Genomic DNA, 17935 nt, shown 5'->3' on the forward strand with positions numbered 1-17935 from the left:
TGTCCAGCGTCAGCTGGGCCAGTTGCTGACGGATAATGCTAAGGCAGCGTGGCTTGCCACCCAACACCGCATATATCAATGGGGGGATAAGTCCAGCCAGATGTTGCACCGGCTGTGCCAATCTCGGGATGCCCAAACGCAGGTCCCGTTCCTCCGAGCGGGTGACGGTAGCCTTCACACCTCCCCTGAGGCGGTAGCGCAGACGTTCGCTGCCTTTTACCGGGATTTATATGCAAAGCGGGAGCCCCTCGATGAGGCGCTTATTGATGAGTTCCTATCTGATATTCCCCCCGTGCGCTTGACGGATGCCCAGAGGGATGCACTTGACGAGCCCATTACCCTAGATGAGCTTCGCACCGCGATGACAAATCTGCGCCCGGGCCGAGCCCCCGGACCCAACGGCTTTCCGGGAGATTTCTTCGGGCCCCGTGCAGCGGCACTGGGCCCGCACCTTCTTGCGGCTCTGGAGGATGCGGTGGATCACAACATTCTTCCCCTCGACTGGCGACACGCCGAGATAGTAGTCTTTTTGAAACCGGGCAGGCCCCCGGAGGAGCCAGGCTCATATCGACCTATCTCGCTCTTAAACGTTGAGCCGAAACTGCTAGGGAAGTGCTAGGGAAGGTCCTGGCGGATCGGCTGCGGACATGCATATCTACTCTAGTCCAACCCGATCAATCCGGGTTCATGCCCAATCGGTCGACCCGACATAATATACGCCGGCTTCACAATGTCATCGCCGAGGCCCGGCTATTGGATCGGCCCACTGCTCTGCTCCAGGCTGATATTGATAAAGCCTTTGACTCCCTTAGCTGGACCTACCTGTTCAAGCTGCTTGGGGCGGTGAACTTGGGGCCCAGATTCCTGGCGTATACGCGATTGCTGTACACGGACATTTCGGCATCGGTTCGGGTGACGGGCTCCTGTTCCCCTTCTTTTCCGATCAAACGGGGGATGCGGCAGGGTTGCCCGCTGTCCCCTCTGCTGTTCGCGTTGGCGATCGAGCCGTTGGCGGCGTGGTCCCGCTCCGATCCGGTTATTCAGGGTATGGACTGGCCCTCGGGCCACTCTGATCGTATCGCATTATATGCCGATGATGTCATCTTCTTCATGGTGGACCCGTGGGCCTCCGGGCCCTGGGAGCTTCAGATTCTGCGGGTGTTCGGCGAGAAGTCGGGCCTCGTGGCTAACCCGGCTAAGTCCACTTTATTTCCCCTGTATGGAGACCAGAGAAGCCAGGCTTGGGCCTCTCAGTTAGTGCTGGCCCCGGATCATATCAAATACCTAGGAGTGAGGGTCACTCGCACACCGGATCTTGCTTGGACTTTGAACATCGCGCCCCTGATGACCCAAGTCCGCAATGAAACTATGGTGTGGTCACACCTTCCACTCTCCCTCTACGGTCGATCGGCCATCTTCAAGATGGTGACATTACCGCGTCTCTTGTACCATCTTCAACATTACCCCTTCCAGGTGCCCCAGGCGTGGTTCCGTCAGCTTAATGCGCTTTTGAATGGATTCTTATGGCATGGTGGGCCGGTGAGGGTCGCCTTGGCGACGTGTGTGCAGTCTACCTACTGCGGGGGCATAGCGGTGGCGGACGTTCAGGCATATTACAGGGCCGCGCATCTCCTAGTTATAAATGACTGGTGGTACGCCTCTCCCACGGATCCAGCCTACGCATTGGACCGGGCCGCATTGGCGGAGAAGCCTCTGCTGCATTTTCTCTATAGCCGCTCCTCGCTAAGACGGTTGCCCCCTGCGTGTGCCACGGTGGTCCGGATCTGGCGGCAATCGGTCAACTCCATCGGATGGCGCGGCAGGCTTACGCGGGCCACCCCGTTGTGGCAGGGTACCCTTCTCAAGGAAACAGCAAGTTTGGAGGGCTTTCGTTATTGGGACCTAATAGGGATCTCCACGCTGGGGGATGTAATGAAGGGGGTGTCGCTTAAATCATTCCAGATGTTGCAGGCGGAATTTGAGCTGCATAAATCCCAGTTTCACAGATATCTTCAATTGAGGCATGCCCTCACACCTAGCATCCAACACCTAGACACTCTGCCAGAGTTCCACCCGCTAGAGGGTAGACTGTTGATGGGGGACCTCGGGGATCACAAAATCCGACAGATTTATCAGACGCTGACAACATTCATGACCACCACCCTAGATAACACCAAGGAGGCGTGGCAGCGAGATATCCCCACACTCACGGAGGATGACTGGGCGGAAGCTATCCCGGGTCCGCGATATGCGGCGGTGGCCACCAAATACCGATTTATACAATTCAAATACTTGCATAGGGCGTATTACACTCGGCACCGCCTTTGGCGCATGCACTTAATTGAGTCCCCCGCGTGTCTCCGATGCGGCGACGGAGACGGCACATTCCTACACACGGTGTGGGATTGTGGGCGGCTGCGCCCGTTCTGGGAGGCGGTTCTGTCCTGCTTGGGGGTGTGCTGGGTTGGTAGCTTCCCCCCGATCCCCGCTTAACACTATTGCACTGTACCGAGGAGATAGGGGGCAATATCTATAAGCGACACCTCCTGTTTCTGGGTTTGACGCTGGCCAAACGAGATATTGCCCAGCATTGGAAGTCCTCTGCCCCGCCCCCGGTTCAGGCCTGGAAGAAGGCGTTGGACCGCTGCATGTCCGCGGAAGAGGCGGTATTCTTGGCAAGGGGTTGTCCGAACAAGCATGGTAAAGTCTGGAAGAGATGGGCGCGATATCGGGGCATTGTATTGTCTGTACGGGAGGATGCAGTGACGTTGGACCCAATAGAGAGGCTAATCAGAGCCCCGGTGGCTTCCCCCTCCGAGGCCCCGGGCCCTATGAACTGAGGGAGAGTAATCAGAGTATGGAGCCAACGCTGATAGGAAATGTTGCATATCTATGTTGGACTGTGGGTTGGTGTGCTGTGCGGGAGGGGGGGGAGGGTTTGGGGGTCTGATGTTCTGCAGACCAGGGGGGGGTTGAACAGGGACGCCAATTCTCATTGTTCTTCTATCCATATTGGTACCATGTATGGGGACGAGTTCCCCGGTGTCCTAAAAATGCCAATAAAGTTTGTTGTCAAAAAAAATATCATCTCACGTTGCAAGGACTGTCCCAGATTACCGAACACATGCACAGATGTGGACATGCAAATACACACCCACAAAGGCACACACAAATACATGTGAACAAGCATGTACATCACTGCTCCCTATATGGAATGTGCTAAGATGGCCGCTGAGGCAAGCCCTGTGTTTCTGCTGCCAAATCAATATTGCTGTATCAGATTTCTGAATTAACTAAAGAAACTGCATTTCAGTGTTGTATTTCTCACTATTTATTTTGAACCCAGCCTACCAAACACATTTCCAAACCAGTAGCATTCTACTTTACTTTGCTAACTGAAAGCAATTTTAGCTACTCTGGAGACCAGATTCTGAATTTACTGAAGTGCGAGTTTGAGGGAGTAATTGAATGAGTTGGAGAGCATGTTAGAGAGTGTGAGAACACAGTTAGCTGTCAACAAGAGAAGCACCAACAATTTTCAATTTGTGAGATATCAAGAGCCCACATGCTTTAGAGATGATGTTCCCAACCTGGAGGTGGCAGCACAAAGGGACTTGTGGGAAGGGAGGGATCGGGAGAAAAAATCTCTTCAAACAAGTTCATCCTGTAGTAAAGAGATGAGTGCATGCATGGGGAAGGGGCAAGGTGTTGGGCATGAAGTAACCAATCTATTAGCTTTAGTCAAATTCCTTCTTGGATCTTATTTTAGGCAGTCCACATGAGCCATATGTTGGCAGTTACAATGGCCAATAACTAAAGTGATGAACCACCAATCACAAAGGTGCAGCACTACAGGCTCTTACGCATGAGTGTGAAGAACAATATGATAGAGATACTGATGGGTGAAGTGAATAAATGGCAATGTGGAAAACATTTCACTGAATCACCTCTAGATACAGTAAATGGAAGAATTCTGAGGCACCGTACTAGGTAGCTATTCTGTGCACAGTGGCTAATGAACAAGTTACTTAACTTCGGTAACGCCTTATCTGGTAGAAACATGAATTAACAGCAGATTCCTTACCTTTGAATTTCCAAGACTTCTGACTGGACCAGGAAGATTTTTCTTCAAGCACAACCACTGCGCGTCGGTAGGTGGCGTAGGTGGGCTTCACGTGACGTCGTCAGCATCGCCTGCGCCGAAGGGACATCTACGTCACCTATATAGGCACAACCTTGGTACGCTGACGTCAGTTACTTATACAACTTTCCACGCCAGATGTGCAGAGTTATAAAGTGCATTGACATTGGTTTGTTTTAACAACTAAGGCCCTTAAATCGATCAGCCCTGAACCTAGAAACCTGTCTGCAGTGAAGGGAGGATGGGGGGGGTGGCGCTGGTAAGCAATCTGAGGCTAGATCATGTCTCTTAAAAATAAGGTGCTACCAAAGGCAAGTAACTTGTTCATATGAAAGAGACATCTAGCCGAAGATTCCTTACCTTTGAATAGATACCCAAGCATTAGCATCACCGGAGGAGGGACTGCGGACAAGTTTACACCAGAAATTCCTGCAGGACAGAGCGGCCAAAGAGGCCGTCCCTGCGGTCTTGACTATTGAAGCAGTAATGCTTGGTGAACGTGTACAGGGATGCCCACGTTGATGCCTGACAAATGTCTAGGACTGGAACTCCACATTGTAACTCTGTGGTAGCAGCCTTAGCTCTGGTAGAATGAGCTCTTCAGCCTTCAGAAGGCTGCTTCTTAGCCAGAGCGTAGCAAATCTTGATGCAGAGGACAAATCTTAGTGATATAGTCCTCTTCTGCATCTTCTACCCTCCCACGTAGCCCACGAAGAGTTGGTCGTTCACCCGGAACTGTTTTGTGCGGTCAAGGTAGAATGACAATGCTCCTATTGTGTCCAGACGGAGGAGTCGCTCCTCTTCCTAGAGGGATGTGGCGGAGCGTAGAAAGCGGACAAAGGTGACAGATTGACCCACATGGAATAGTGTTACCACTTTCAGAAGGAAAGAAATCCTTGTGCGAGCACCAACTTGTCAGGGAATATTGTCAGGTAAGGAGGCTTGGACGACTAAGCCTGCGATTTGTTCACCCTCCGGGACAATGTAATTGCCACTAAAAAAGGCTGAACTGATGGTAAACAGCTGGAGATGGTGGTTGTGCATTGGTTTGATTGGGTGCAAATCAGGAAGGTGAGAACCAAATTAAGGGCCCACTGAGGCATAATGAAAGGGGAAGGTGGAAACATATGTTCAAGGCCTTTGAGGAATCTATTTACAATGGCAGATTTAAATAATGAGGGTTGGTTCCTCAGCCGCAAAAAGGCAGACAGGGACGAAAGGTAGCCTTCAAACTGTCGAGAGCAGAGCCCTGCTGGGCAAGGGTTAAAATAAAAAGAAAAACATCAGAAAGGGAAGCATGGACTTTTCTGTACAATATATTAAACATTTGTTTCATCGGCAGGCGTATGCCGCCTTGGTGGAGGAAACCTTGGCTGCCAAAATAACATTATAAAACTTTGGGAGGAAGGTCAAATGCTATCAACTGTCGCCACTCAATCATTATGCAAGAAGGCATAGAGTTGACAGTTTCGGGTGCTGCAACGGAAGATCCTCCCGAAGGGGCAGCCTGATTGGAGGATCAATGTTCAGTTGGAGAAGCTCTGGATACCAGACTCTCCGTGGCCAGTCTGGAGCCACAAAAATGACTTGGGCCTGGTCGCTACATATTTTCTTGAGGACTCTGGACAGGCGTGGTATGGGCGGAAAGGTGTACAGGAGGCCTGAGCTCCACTCAAGATGAAAAGCATCTCTGAGCAACAGCCGCCTTGGAAACGGCAAAACTATTGACATTGCGCATTCTCAGCGGAGGCAAACAGATCTAACCAAGGCTCTCACCACTGTTGAAAGCCTGCGCCACCCCTGGGAGAAGACGCCATTCGTGATCTACTAGGCATAGATGCCAGAGCTTATCCGCTGTGGTGTTTAGAGAACCTGTCAGGTATTGAACCACCAGAGATAAGCCTTTCTGTCCAGTACCGAGACGCAGGGCCTCTTGAGAAACAGTCCACAACCCCAGTCCGCCCTGTTTGTTGCAGTACCACACGGCAGAAGTGTTGTCCGTGAACACTAGTACTAGACTTTCCTTGATGGAGGGTAGAAAGGCTTTCAATGCCAAACTGACCACTCGGAGGTCCATCAAGTTGATGTGGAGTCCAGATTCCACCGGAGACCAGAGTCCTCTGATCTCCACCTCTCCCAGATCGCTGCCCCATCCCAGGAAAGCTGCATCTGTCACTACTGTGAAATCTGGTTGGGGGAGGGTGAGGGATCTGTCCCTGACCCAATAGTAGTTTGTCAGGCACCACCGCAGGTCTCATGAAGACTTCCAAGATCTGGACCATGTTGGAGAGATTACCCTGAAGCTGTGCCCACTGGAACTTCAGGTCCCACTGCAGAGCCCACATATGCCATCTGGCATGTGTCAGTAGAAGGATGCAGGAGTCTAGGAGGCCCAGCAGCTTCAGAGTCATTCTCACCGAAATCCTGGACAGAGGCTTAACTATCGGAATCGTAACCAGAATATCCTGGACTTGCATCTCAGGAGGATAGGCCCGAAAGTGCACTGTGTCCAGAATAGCTCTGATGAAAGGGAGCATCTGTGAGGGAGTCAGGTGTGACTTCGGTGTGTTGATAGTGAACCCCAGTGAATGCAGGAGGTCCGCCGTAGTCTGGAGGTGGGAGATGACAGCCTAGGGCGAGCTGCCTTCAACAGCCAGTCGAAAAGATAGGGGAAGACTGACCACCCCTGATCTGCGCAGATGAGCTGCGATCACCCCCATCACCTTGGTGGACAACTGAGGGGCTCTGGTAAGGCCAAAGGGAAGCACAGTGAACTGAAAGTGCTTGTGGCCTACAAGTTACTTATCTTCGGTAACGATGTATCTGGTAGAGATGGTTCTAGCCACAGATTTCTTAACGTAGAATTATCCCCAGGCGTGAGACTGGACCCGGAAAACTTTCCCGCCCAGCATCTCTGCGCGCCGGGTGGCAGCACCTCGCGACTCAGCCCCGACGTCCTCCTCGGGCGTGACGTCAGCGAGGCCACACAAGCCCCACCTCGGCGCACCAACGTCAGTTTGCTTCGGAGATCTTTTCCACGCCACAACGCAGAGCCATCACAACAAAACTGTGAAAAGCATTGGAACAGTGTGCGAAAAAACCAGAGAAACAAAATAGAGAAAAACAAAAGGTGAGAAACATCACCATACGGCACCAAGCACCAGAAGGCGATAACAGCAGGACAGAGCAGGAAAAGAGCAGAGCACCACTCTGAGGAACAACTGTGCAAGCCAAGGCAAAAACACCAGGTGGCAGTAAAGCACCAGAAACCCTGAGCAGCGAAGCCATAGTGTGAGAAGTTGGCCTGGCATATGCTGGTCACTAGTTATAGTGGCCACCTTGCACCAGTCCAATTCGACTCTTGTGGTAGATTGGTTTAAGACAACCTTTTAAAGAAAGCTATCCTAGTGGTAGCTGTGGAGAGCAGCCTTCAGGCTAAGTCTCAGAGGAATGTAAAGCAGCTTGTCAGGGGGGTTGGTGGTTACACCCACTTCCCTTTGTCCAGTTTCGCGCCAGAGCAGGGGCTGGTAGCCCCTGAACCAGTTTGAGCTGGCATATGCACAGAGGAGCCTACTGCTCCCCCAGTGCAGGACTTCAAAGCACTCTAAGAGTGCACCCACCCAGCTCCAATACACTAAATCCTGTCTGGAAGGTGGTGACAACTCCCTGTGACAGGATGCCTATTGTTGGGCCTCCTCCACTGCGAGTTTCAGTCAGCAGCAGGAGGGCAGCCCAGTGTCTGTGCTGGTGGCATCCATTTTGTGATGCCAGGGCTCTTTCAGATTTCTACCGTGTTTCCACAGTGGGTACATGTCGTCCTCTCTAGAAGGGTGGTATCATACTCCCACACCAGTTACTGGCGTGGGGGTATGATTCCAAGTTGTTTGACACCAAACACGACGTGTTTTGATGCAGTCATTCAAAAGTTAGCATTTACCGGTAGGTTATAATGCACTTAAGAGTATATGGTTTAACCGCATCCACAAACAGCCACAGGGAATAGACCCTGCCAGCTGCAGAGGGGCCCTGCTCAGGCAGAGGCACCCCCTCACATTGTAAACCAAGCACCCTGCCCTCAGGATTGACAGGGCCTGCCTTAGGGGTGACTGATAGGTTTATATGTGTGTGTATGGTGAGATATAGGAACCTATACCTCAGAGAGGAGTGCTAACACTACCTCACCCAGGCTGCAGTAGCAGGCCTGTGGTGTCAGATCAGATTTAGTCTGCTTCCCAGGGGTGGCACAATACATGCTTCAGCCCCTGGTAGGCCTGTGAAGTACCTATGCCCTTGGTACCTAAGGTACCATATACTAGGGGCTCATAAGGTACCACAGTATCCAATCACTAGTGCATCTAATATGCACACCAGTCATTTTAAGGGAGTAAGCAGATAGGCTGGGGTCCTGGATAGCAGGATCGCAGCCAGACTAGTCAAAAACCATTCAAACACCAGGAAAAAATGGGGGCAACCATGCAGTCAGATTCCACCTTCCTACATATAGCAAGAAAAGTGCAAAGCACCGCTCCGTGGAACCACCTTGCAAGCCAAGGCAAGAGCCATCCTGGAGGCACAAGCATGTGAAAGTACTGTGACAGAAAGAGAGAGAGAGAGACAGAAAGAGTCTGCAATCACAACCACAAAGGGAAGGGCCACAAGCCCGGAACAGAGGAGCAACAGCAAGTCATCCCCAGACTACACAGCCAAGGATGGCCATACCTCCTGAAAGGAGCAGGAAGTCAAAGGACAGATAATCCATCCGCAGACCACAGTGTCAAGGAGGGCCATAACCCGTGAATGGAGCCGGAGGTCAAAGGACAGGTAACCCATCCGCAGACTACACTGTCAAGGAGGACCACAACCCCTGAAAGGAGTAGGGTAAAAGAACCCCTAACGAAGAAGACCGGTAGGAAACCAGAAACACGAACCACAGAGGGAAGAGCAAAAGTAGGCCCTCACGCTGGAGAGAAACCAGCTAGCGGGAAGCCTGGCCAGAAGAAAACTAAGACAAGCCACCCAGAGGGAGGCGACTGCAGAAACCCAAGCAGAGGGTTCTCACAGAACGGGGAGGAAGGGCAGGTCGTGAAGGAATCTGCGGCTAGAACCATCTCTACCAGATACATAGTTACCGAAGGTAAGTAACTAGTACATCTGATAGAGACTACTAGCCGCAGATTCCTTAACGTAGAACAGATACCCTAGCCATACCCAGAAGGGAGGAGGGCCTGCGAGAGAACCTTCCCACCGGAGAGACACAGACCCCCAGCAGGGGACTTGTCACAGGGACAAGAAGGGAAAGGCCAAGATATCCTAAGCCCCACCAAGGGAGAACTGCCCAACACCCCGCATGGGTAGACAGCGCCCAAAAAGCCTCAAGGAACACAAGGACCACCTCAACCGCAGGCAGGGCCCCCCTGAAAAAACACAGACACAGTGTCAGAAGAGAGCTGAACACATCCCAGCCGTAAACAGCAGACAAGGCAGGGACGGCTCCACCGCCAAAAGTGCAGATGGAAGAAGAAAGGCACAAGAAAACACATCAAAGGCCACAATGGTGTAGCAGAACAAACAGGCCTGCACTGGCATGACAGCCAGCAGCAGACAACACCACTCAACAGTGCACCCAGGAACAACTAGATGTCAGCCGAAGGTAGAGGCCAGGAGGATCCAAGAAGGGCCAGGACACGCCCCACGAGAGAGGCCTGCACACACTGGCCCCCGAATGAAGAAGAACTAGGGAGAAAGAAAGAAGAACAGAAGCGCAAAAACTGCGACAACGGAATGCCGTAGACAGTAGGCCGGACCAGGCCAATCAATCAATCAGCGACACAGCGATCCAGGAGACGGAAGGCCTGGGGCGCAAGGCAAGCCACTCCAAAACCACCTGCAGGAAGATCGCACTCGCTACATACCGTGACACCACAGAGAGCAGAAGTCCGAAGGACGACTACGTCTCCCCAGCACATGATAAAGCTATATTATAGCTACCATTACCCCACATAGGGCATGTTACGTCCCAGAACATGGGAACCCTCTTAGGAAAAAGTTTCCGCAGCACAGGACAAACAGAAGATCCTGCGGAGAAAGAAACGCAGATGGATTGCCAATCAGACAATAATGAAAAGACAAAAGGCCTAAACTCAGGGCCTACACGGCTTACCAACAGCCAAAACCACAAGGCCCCAGTACAACAACGGAAGAACACCTCCCTAACACAGACCGACTCACAGGTCACGGAGGAGGAGGAGGAGGAGGAGGAGGAGGGCGAAGCCCCGCAAGAAACCTCTGAATGGCAGAATCCGCAGGGGCGTGGAACAAGAGTGCCATCAAAAGGAAGATCCACCAACCGTTCCCTCACGTTCAGCGGGAACACACTATCCCAGAGCCAGGCATGGCGAAGAAGGGCCACAGAAGTAGCCATGGTACGACCAAGCACCTCCGAAACGTCAAGAGCCGAATAAGATTAAAAGAACGCCATCTCCCGGCCTTCCAACACATGGTGCCTCAGATCAACACAGGCACCCTCCTGAGAAGCGGCAGACACAAGGGACTCTGCTGAGTCCCACAAGCAAGAAGTGGCCCTTGCCAAAACACAAAGAGTGTTAAGGGACCGCAAAGCCGCACTGGTGGAGGCGAAGATATTGCGCCCCCAGGAATCCAACCAGCGGGCCTCGCGTGATGGAGGGGACAACACCGATGGCAGAGAGGGAAAGGCAGTCTGCAAAAGAGGGCCCCTGGTAGAGGGGTGGAGGGAAAGATAGACAGGGTCATGCGGTGCAGGATGGTGGCGGTGCAGAAGCCGCTGGGGCACCGGGTCCCCCGTGGCAGACCGCCCCCAAGCCCCCAAAGGAGACATGTGAAGCAAAGTCTCAAAGGGAAGAAGCAGCTCCCTACCCCCATAACCCTGATGGAGGACTTCCAGAAGATGATCTGTGGGGAAATGGGCAGCTGGATCGCCCATGCGCAAGATCTCCGCCGCCGTGGAAACAGCCCGAGCAAAAGCAGCACCGGCCTCCGTAGCGCCCCGTGGAGGGGAAAGCAGTTTCTCTGTGGGCGATGGCTGCAAACTAAGGCTGCCGTCCCCCAGGCCAATCGGAGGAAGGAAAGGTCAAGTCCGAAAAGGAGGAGGAGGGGTGGCCGAGGAATGGGGAACCTGAGGTCCTTCCGGCGAAGACTTCGGGTGCGGCGACGCCGATGAGCCGTCTTTGGAAGACGCCGGGGAAAACTCCACAACACGGCGGCCCGTCTCCGGAGAAGACGAGACCAACAAGCGCCGAACTTCTGGGGAAGAGGGAGCGTCCGAAGACGACTCAACGACCCGACGCCGGCCCGACGCCGTAGAGTCCGCGACCAGTGTCAGGTCAATGTCGACCGGCACCAAAGGGGACACCGGAACGACCTCCGCCACAACTCGCGGCGCAGGAGACCGGAGCTGGGTCGGAGCCGGGGCGGCCAGGGAACGGCACCGAAAAGGCGTCAAGTCGACCTCCAACGAGGCAGCCACCTGCGTGGAGGGACGAGGGGGGCCCGGGGACATGCCCCGGCCCCTGCGGCACCGCCAGGGCCAGCAGCCGCCGTTGCTCGAGCGGCATCAGCATGGCCTCGGACAAGGCCGCCGCCTGCCCAGAGGGCCGAGGGGGACTCGAGGACACGCCCCGAGTCCCGGCAACCTCCCGCGACACCACAGGGACCCCGCGGGGGTTTGCGGCGAGGAAGAGGCGCCCGGGTCTGAAGGAGGGAACCCCGAAGGGCCGCACCCCGACGGCCCCACATCCTCCAAACCTGGATCCGAACCCGTCGGCGCCGGGGCCAGAGCCGCCGGCGACGCCGCAGGAGCCCCCACACGCGGCAAGGGACCCGCAGACGTCCCAGGAAGTGAAGGAGGAGATGGAAGAGCCAAAGAGGCCTGAAAGGCCAACGCATAGGCCTCCATCTGTGCTCTGGTCGCCCCCGCGCCGGGGAACGGCGGATAGGATGGCGACGTGCGGTTCTGCACCACCCGCGGAGAACCCACACCCCCAACAGGCAGGAGACCGGGCCTCGGGGACAAACTGCGACACTTACCAACAGGTGAGCGACGCCCTTGCGGCCTGGGAGAGGGACGATGTCGGAGACAAAGGCGGCGGTTCTTGAAGCCGTCCGTGGGGGGCGGGGGCGGACGCGGCGCCGACGCCGACCTGGACTTGAGCGCCAACAGGAGCTTCATCCGGCGCTCCCGCCGGGGCTTCGGCTTCATCTGCTGACACACCTCACAATCCGTGGAGTCGTGGTTCTCCCCCAAACACCACATACAGATGAGGTGAGGGTCTGTCGTTGACATCTGGCGCGCGCAAGAAGAGCACGTTTTAAAGCCCAAAGGCATTCGCACACTGTACACAAGAAAAACGAGAAAAGAAGGCCTGAACAGGCCAGGACACAATCCGGGTCCGCGTTGCACGCGGAAAATAGAAAACTGACGTTGGCGCGCCGGGGAGGGGCTTGTGTGGCCTCGCTGACGTCACGCCCAAGGAGGACGTCAGGGCGGAGTCGCGAGGTGCCACCGCCGGCGCGCAGAGATGCTGGGCGGGAAAGTTTTCCGGGTCCAGTCTCATGCCTGGGGATAATTCTACGTTAAGGAATCTGCGGCTTGTAGTCTCTATCAGATACCACAGATAGCGCCGATGAGCAGGCACGATGGGGATGTGGAAATAGGCGTCCTGCAAGTCCAGCTACCATCCAGTCCCCTGGGTCCAGGGCAGAGAGGACCTGCGCTAATGTGAGCATCTTGAACTTCTCCTTTTTGAGGAAGTAGTTGAGGGCTCGTAGATCTAGGATAGGACGAAGCCCCTTGTCCTTTTTGGGCATCAGAAAGTAGCGGGAATAACAACCACAGCCTACTTCTGGCACCCAAATCCTCTCTATTACCCCCTTGGCCAAGAGAGTCCTGACTTCCTCCTGAAGCAAGATCAAGCAATGATCCTCTATCAGCCAGTTGTAAGATGCAGGCATGGAGGACGGGGTAGTCTCGAAGGGGAGGGAGTTGCCCCATCAGACTATCTGGAGAACACACTTGTCCAATGTGATATTTTTCAAGTGGTGGAGGTGATGGCTGATCCTGCCACCAACTGGCCGCCCATGATCTGGAAGGGCAAGACTAGGAAGGTTTGGAGGCTGAGGCTGCAGGAGGGGTGGGGGGGGGGTCTGCCCACACCTCTGGCAGCCCGACCCACGTGGCTGGAACAAGCTGAGTCCTCAGGCTCACGGAGGTTGTGGAACTTGTGTGGCCTTGTAGCTCGGATATGGCTGGCGCAGCTGAAAGACCCATCATTAGCAACGAGAGGCAGACCCGGGATGTGCGGCCTCTGAGAGGCCCAAGGAGTTGGCCATAGCTCTTGAGTCCTTAAATCACTCCAGCGTCATGTCTACGAAGAGACGGGTGCCATCAAAGGGCATGTCCATGAGCGAGGCCTGTACATCCCCTGAAAAGCCAGACGTTCCCAACCAAGCATGGCGTCAAACAGCCACTGTCAATGAAATCGCTCTGCCCAGCATGTCAGTCGTGTCGATACCAGAACGGATGGCAAACTTTTCTGCACCTCTCCCATCCGATACTGCTTGGGAGAGAATGGCCCGGGCCTCCTCCAGGACCTTTGGCAGCACTTTTGCAACCGTTTCCTAAAGGGAGTTGGAATAATGGCCCAATAAGCACTCAGTGTTTACCTATCGCAATGCAAGGCTGGCAGAAGAAAACATTTTCTTGCCCCAAGTGTTCAGCCTCTTGGATTTCCTGTCCGGGTGAGCGGAAGGGAATGTGCCATGGGAGGTAGAGGCTTGAACTACCAAGCTCTCTGTGGTTGGGTGGGTAGTGAGGAAGTTTTGGTCACCCTGAGCAGGATGTTGGCGGCGGGCAAGTGTCCTCTTCACAGTAACCTCTGTGCTGGGCTTGGACTAGGTTCCCAGTAGGGCATCTGTAAGGGCCTCGTTAAAAGGCAGCAAAGGTTCCGAAGCAGAGACATCTAGCTGTAGGACCTCCATCAAGATATTAGTATTGATCGCCACTGAAGGGAGCTGAAGGTCCAGGGCATCAGCCGCCCTTGCACCACCATAGTATAAGAAGTTCCCTCCTCCGTAGCCATGGTAGGGGGAGAAAGCAGGCCTGAATCTGGAAAGGTATCCAGTCCGCTGGCCTCACCCAGTTCCTCAAACCAGTCCATTTCCTGATAAGTCTGGTCTTCTAAAGGGTCTAGCGACCCCCACCCCCAATCTTCTTCCCTTCCTAGCCTTTCAGAATAAGGCTGTGGAAACAACCTAGGACCTGTAGGTTCTGTCGGCACAAGAACGGGGGTCGGTAGGTGCCGATCCGGCTCCGGGTCGTCGGGAATCAGAATGGCACTGCCGATGTAGGGAAACTTCGTGTCAGGGCTGGCACTTGGGAAGGTCGCAATGGCACGACCAGCTTAAGTCTGGATCCACTATCGGATCTTCAAGGGTGGGGTGTAAAGGACGCCGGAGCCGTTGAACCCGATGGAGCCCCCTGTGACCCCCACAGGGCCCTAAAGTTCTGGTGGGGTCAGGCCAACCAAAAATGAGGCACAAAGCCTAATAAAATTCTCGAAGTTGGGTGAGGGATACTCTGAATCCCGGAAAAATCGGGGAAGCGCGGGCTGACCCAGGAGCAGGTTCCGAAGAATGAGGCCTACAACGCCAAGGCTTCTCCATCCCGTCAGCCTACGGACGGGGAGAAGTTGAAGCACGCTTTGACTTTTTGTGCCTCTTACCTGAGTGTCCCGATGATTTTGCCAAAGAGGATTTGGGACTCCTGGAGTGGTGCCAGGGCCTTCCTCTTGACCGGGACCGCGAACGAGATCTTCGGGGAGTCATACGACGTAGTGCCGACTGCCGGGCCACAAGTAGCTTTAGGTACCGCTCCCTCAAAGCCTTCGGAGCCATGGCTGGCAGTCGGAGCATGGCTGAGTCGTGGTCGCGCTCCAGGCACCACAGGCAAACCAGGTGCGGGTCAGTCACCGACATGGCGCAGTGACAGGCGCCACACGGCCTGAACCCATAAGTCTTTCTAGACATGATGGAAAAAACCCACACACCAAAAAGGGATTGACAAAAGTCAAAAAATCCTGTTAAAAAGTGACAAAGGGTAGATCGCTTCACGGATCAGCGCTTCAATCAATAAGTCAATCAAGTGGCTTATAGAGAGTGGCTACTCACCTGTAGGGGTCTCAAGCGCTTGACTGGCGTGGAAAGAAAAGAACTGACGTCAGCATGCCAAGGTGGTGCCTATATAGGCGACGCATACATCACTACGGCACAGATTACGTCACGCAGAGCCAACCGATGCCACCTACCTGCGCGCAGCGGTATTGCTCAAAGAAAAATCTTACAGATCCAGTCGACACCTGGGAAATTAAAAGGTAAGGAATCTGCAGCTAGATGTCTCGATCAGATATACCTGTACAGTAATTTAACTGCATGCTAGCTGGTTCATTAGCTCCAACTGGCATGTTTAATTTACATGCTGATGTTTATTAGATATTTGTATATAACTCAGTTACACGTTCACAAGTATAGTGACCTGTATTATGTCTTAGTAGCGCACAGCACTCAGTAAACAGAGCAAACAAACACAGCACTGCTGCACACCCAGAATTTGTTTTAGATGGTCAACTAACGTGCACACACCACACAGGTAAACATGCACATGCATATACACACACACACACACGCACACACCTGTAAACACACACATAGACATGCATACCACAAGAGGATCACCTCATTACCACCACGGGTCCTCCCACACCAGGAGAACCCACACATCAATACACATGCATCCTTTCGTACTATGAAGACGTCTCAATCACCAACACACACGCACCTCTCCTATGAGACCCTCGTTACCCATCCACCATGTTATACAATTTCAGATTATCAGAAAATCACAAGAATGCTAGTCGATCAGGTGGTTCTGACCCAAAAGCAATCTAGACATGTTGATAAGACACATTCTCCAAATGAGTCGTATCCCCACATCCATCCACAATGCATTGAGTCTCAAAGCGATCCTGTGGTCACATACCTGTTTCCCACTTCCTTCATAACCGGGGGCTTCTCTTTAGGTTTGGGGAGGGCCACCTGGAAAGAAGATCACAAATTTAGTTTACAATCCGTATCACACATTGGTCTTAAACAGTGGTATCAGCTACAACTATAACTTTATCACGTACAACTGAATAGATCAGGTACTAGGACTGGGTCAGTCACAAGATGTCAAGAGGCTGGTAGAGCTATGGGGAATAAACGCTGTGTGCTATCCCAAGTCACACAACATAGTTTACAGTACTGCCAACAGGTTGCAGAGATATCCCAGAGCCAGGAAAAGGTATGCAGTAGCACTATCCCCAAGTTTTCACACCAAACAAAACTACCTATTTTTGTTATTTTGACATAAAACATTTCTGTTAGACCTACGTCTAAGGGGTAGCTTGGCTCAGGTCACTTGGCTCATCACTCCATTTGGCTTTTCAGGCCTGCATCCCACTCAGCTCGCAATCCTGCGCCACATCACTTAAAAAGAACACTACACCGATTTTTGTAAAAGAGTTACTGTAAACTTTATAACATTTCTTTTCTGATTAAGATTCAGTTTTCAATTTGACATTACAATTGGAACCAGTTCATTTCATTTGCATTGGAACCTCTCTCTATTGTCTAAGGTCAAACCTGGACGTTACTGTACTAGATAAACTTGTCTTACTCTACAGGAATCCTCAATTCCACATGACAACAATGAACCTTATACTTGCAGAGAAAATGACAATTCACTCCAAACAATACATTTCATACAGTAGTCTCGGAATCGCCCTTTGAGCTTCTCCCACCCCGGATAGGGAGACCTAGTCACATTTCTACATGGCGTGCTTCAAATTGCCTTTCAAAAGAGAATTTAGTCCCCTCAAAATATTCGATCTGAGGGTTTCCCTCACAGCTGTACCCCGGGGCTCTTATTCTGCCAAACCTATCCAATCCACGCCTTCTTTCTTATCAATCAACCCACAACATTTTCATGAGCATGGGATACAATCCCCAATTATCACTGGCTGAGAGATTTTCCCTCCCCACACTGAGCAACAGGACTGTATCCCCCAATAGTCAGATCCAGTCACTTTCTCCGTGCTAGTCGCCGAGTGCTGGTGTTCCCCAGGAACTGAACCCCCCGGGATACCCTGCTTACTGTATTCGCGCTGGCCGACCTGCGCGTAGTAGGGCTCAATCCTGCACAGGAGGAACCAGTTCCCGGGTGGCCGACCTTACAACATCCGATGGGGAAATCCTGTCATACGGTTAGAGGGCGTCTCACTAGGCCCCCCCCCCGCTGAAATGCCTCACCCGGCGCTCACTCGTAGAGCGGATGTCCTCTGTTGCCACGGGCCTTCCCTCGACGCTTCCTGGCTTCTCACACTTGACAAGCACTCCCGCCACTGCCGACTGCAGCGCGACTTGCGGGAGCGCGGCCCTGACTCCGTCAGGCTCTTTCACCGCTGCGCGACTCGTGGGGGGTGCGGCCTCATCTCACGGCTGCTGGGAGGGGCGGCACTTCTCTGATGGCCCGGCTCACGTGACCCGGGTGACAGCTTCAAAGCCAGTTACGATTCAGCTTCCTGGCCGCCGCTTCTCCAGGCAATTGATCGGCGCGTTGACAGCTCTCCACACAGCTGACGCGCGCGATGGACGCAAGCCCCACCAGAGAGTCCCAGCACCCCACCAGCCTTCACTGTTCCCTCAGGCCTCCACCGGGGTCTC

At 53.4% G+C, this 17935-nt stretch overlaps 1 protein-coding gene across 2 annotated transcripts in view; it reads right to left on the reverse strand.

Moving 5' to 3' along the window:
• The window catches only part of CC2D1A (coiled-coil and C2 domain containing 1A), a 203486-nt gene that overhangs the window by 57425 nt on the left and 128126 nt on the right, over positions 1 to 17935 (reverse strand). For both annotated transcript variants that reach the window (XM_085600484.1, XM_085600483.1), the window contains one exon: positions 16212 to 16267. In XM_085600484.1, coding sequence (XP_085456610.1) covers positions 16212 to 16267 — 56 coding nt within the window. The remainder of the gene's footprint in view (positions 1 to 16211; positions 16268 to 17935) is intronic.

This window comes from Triturus cristatus, chromosome 4_2 (assembly GCF_964204655.1).
Source record: "Triturus cristatus chromosome 4_2, aTriCri1.1, whole genome shotgun sequence".
NCBI classification, from domain to species: Eukaryota; Metazoa; Chordata; class Amphibia; order Caudata; family Salamandridae; genus Triturus; species Triturus cristatus.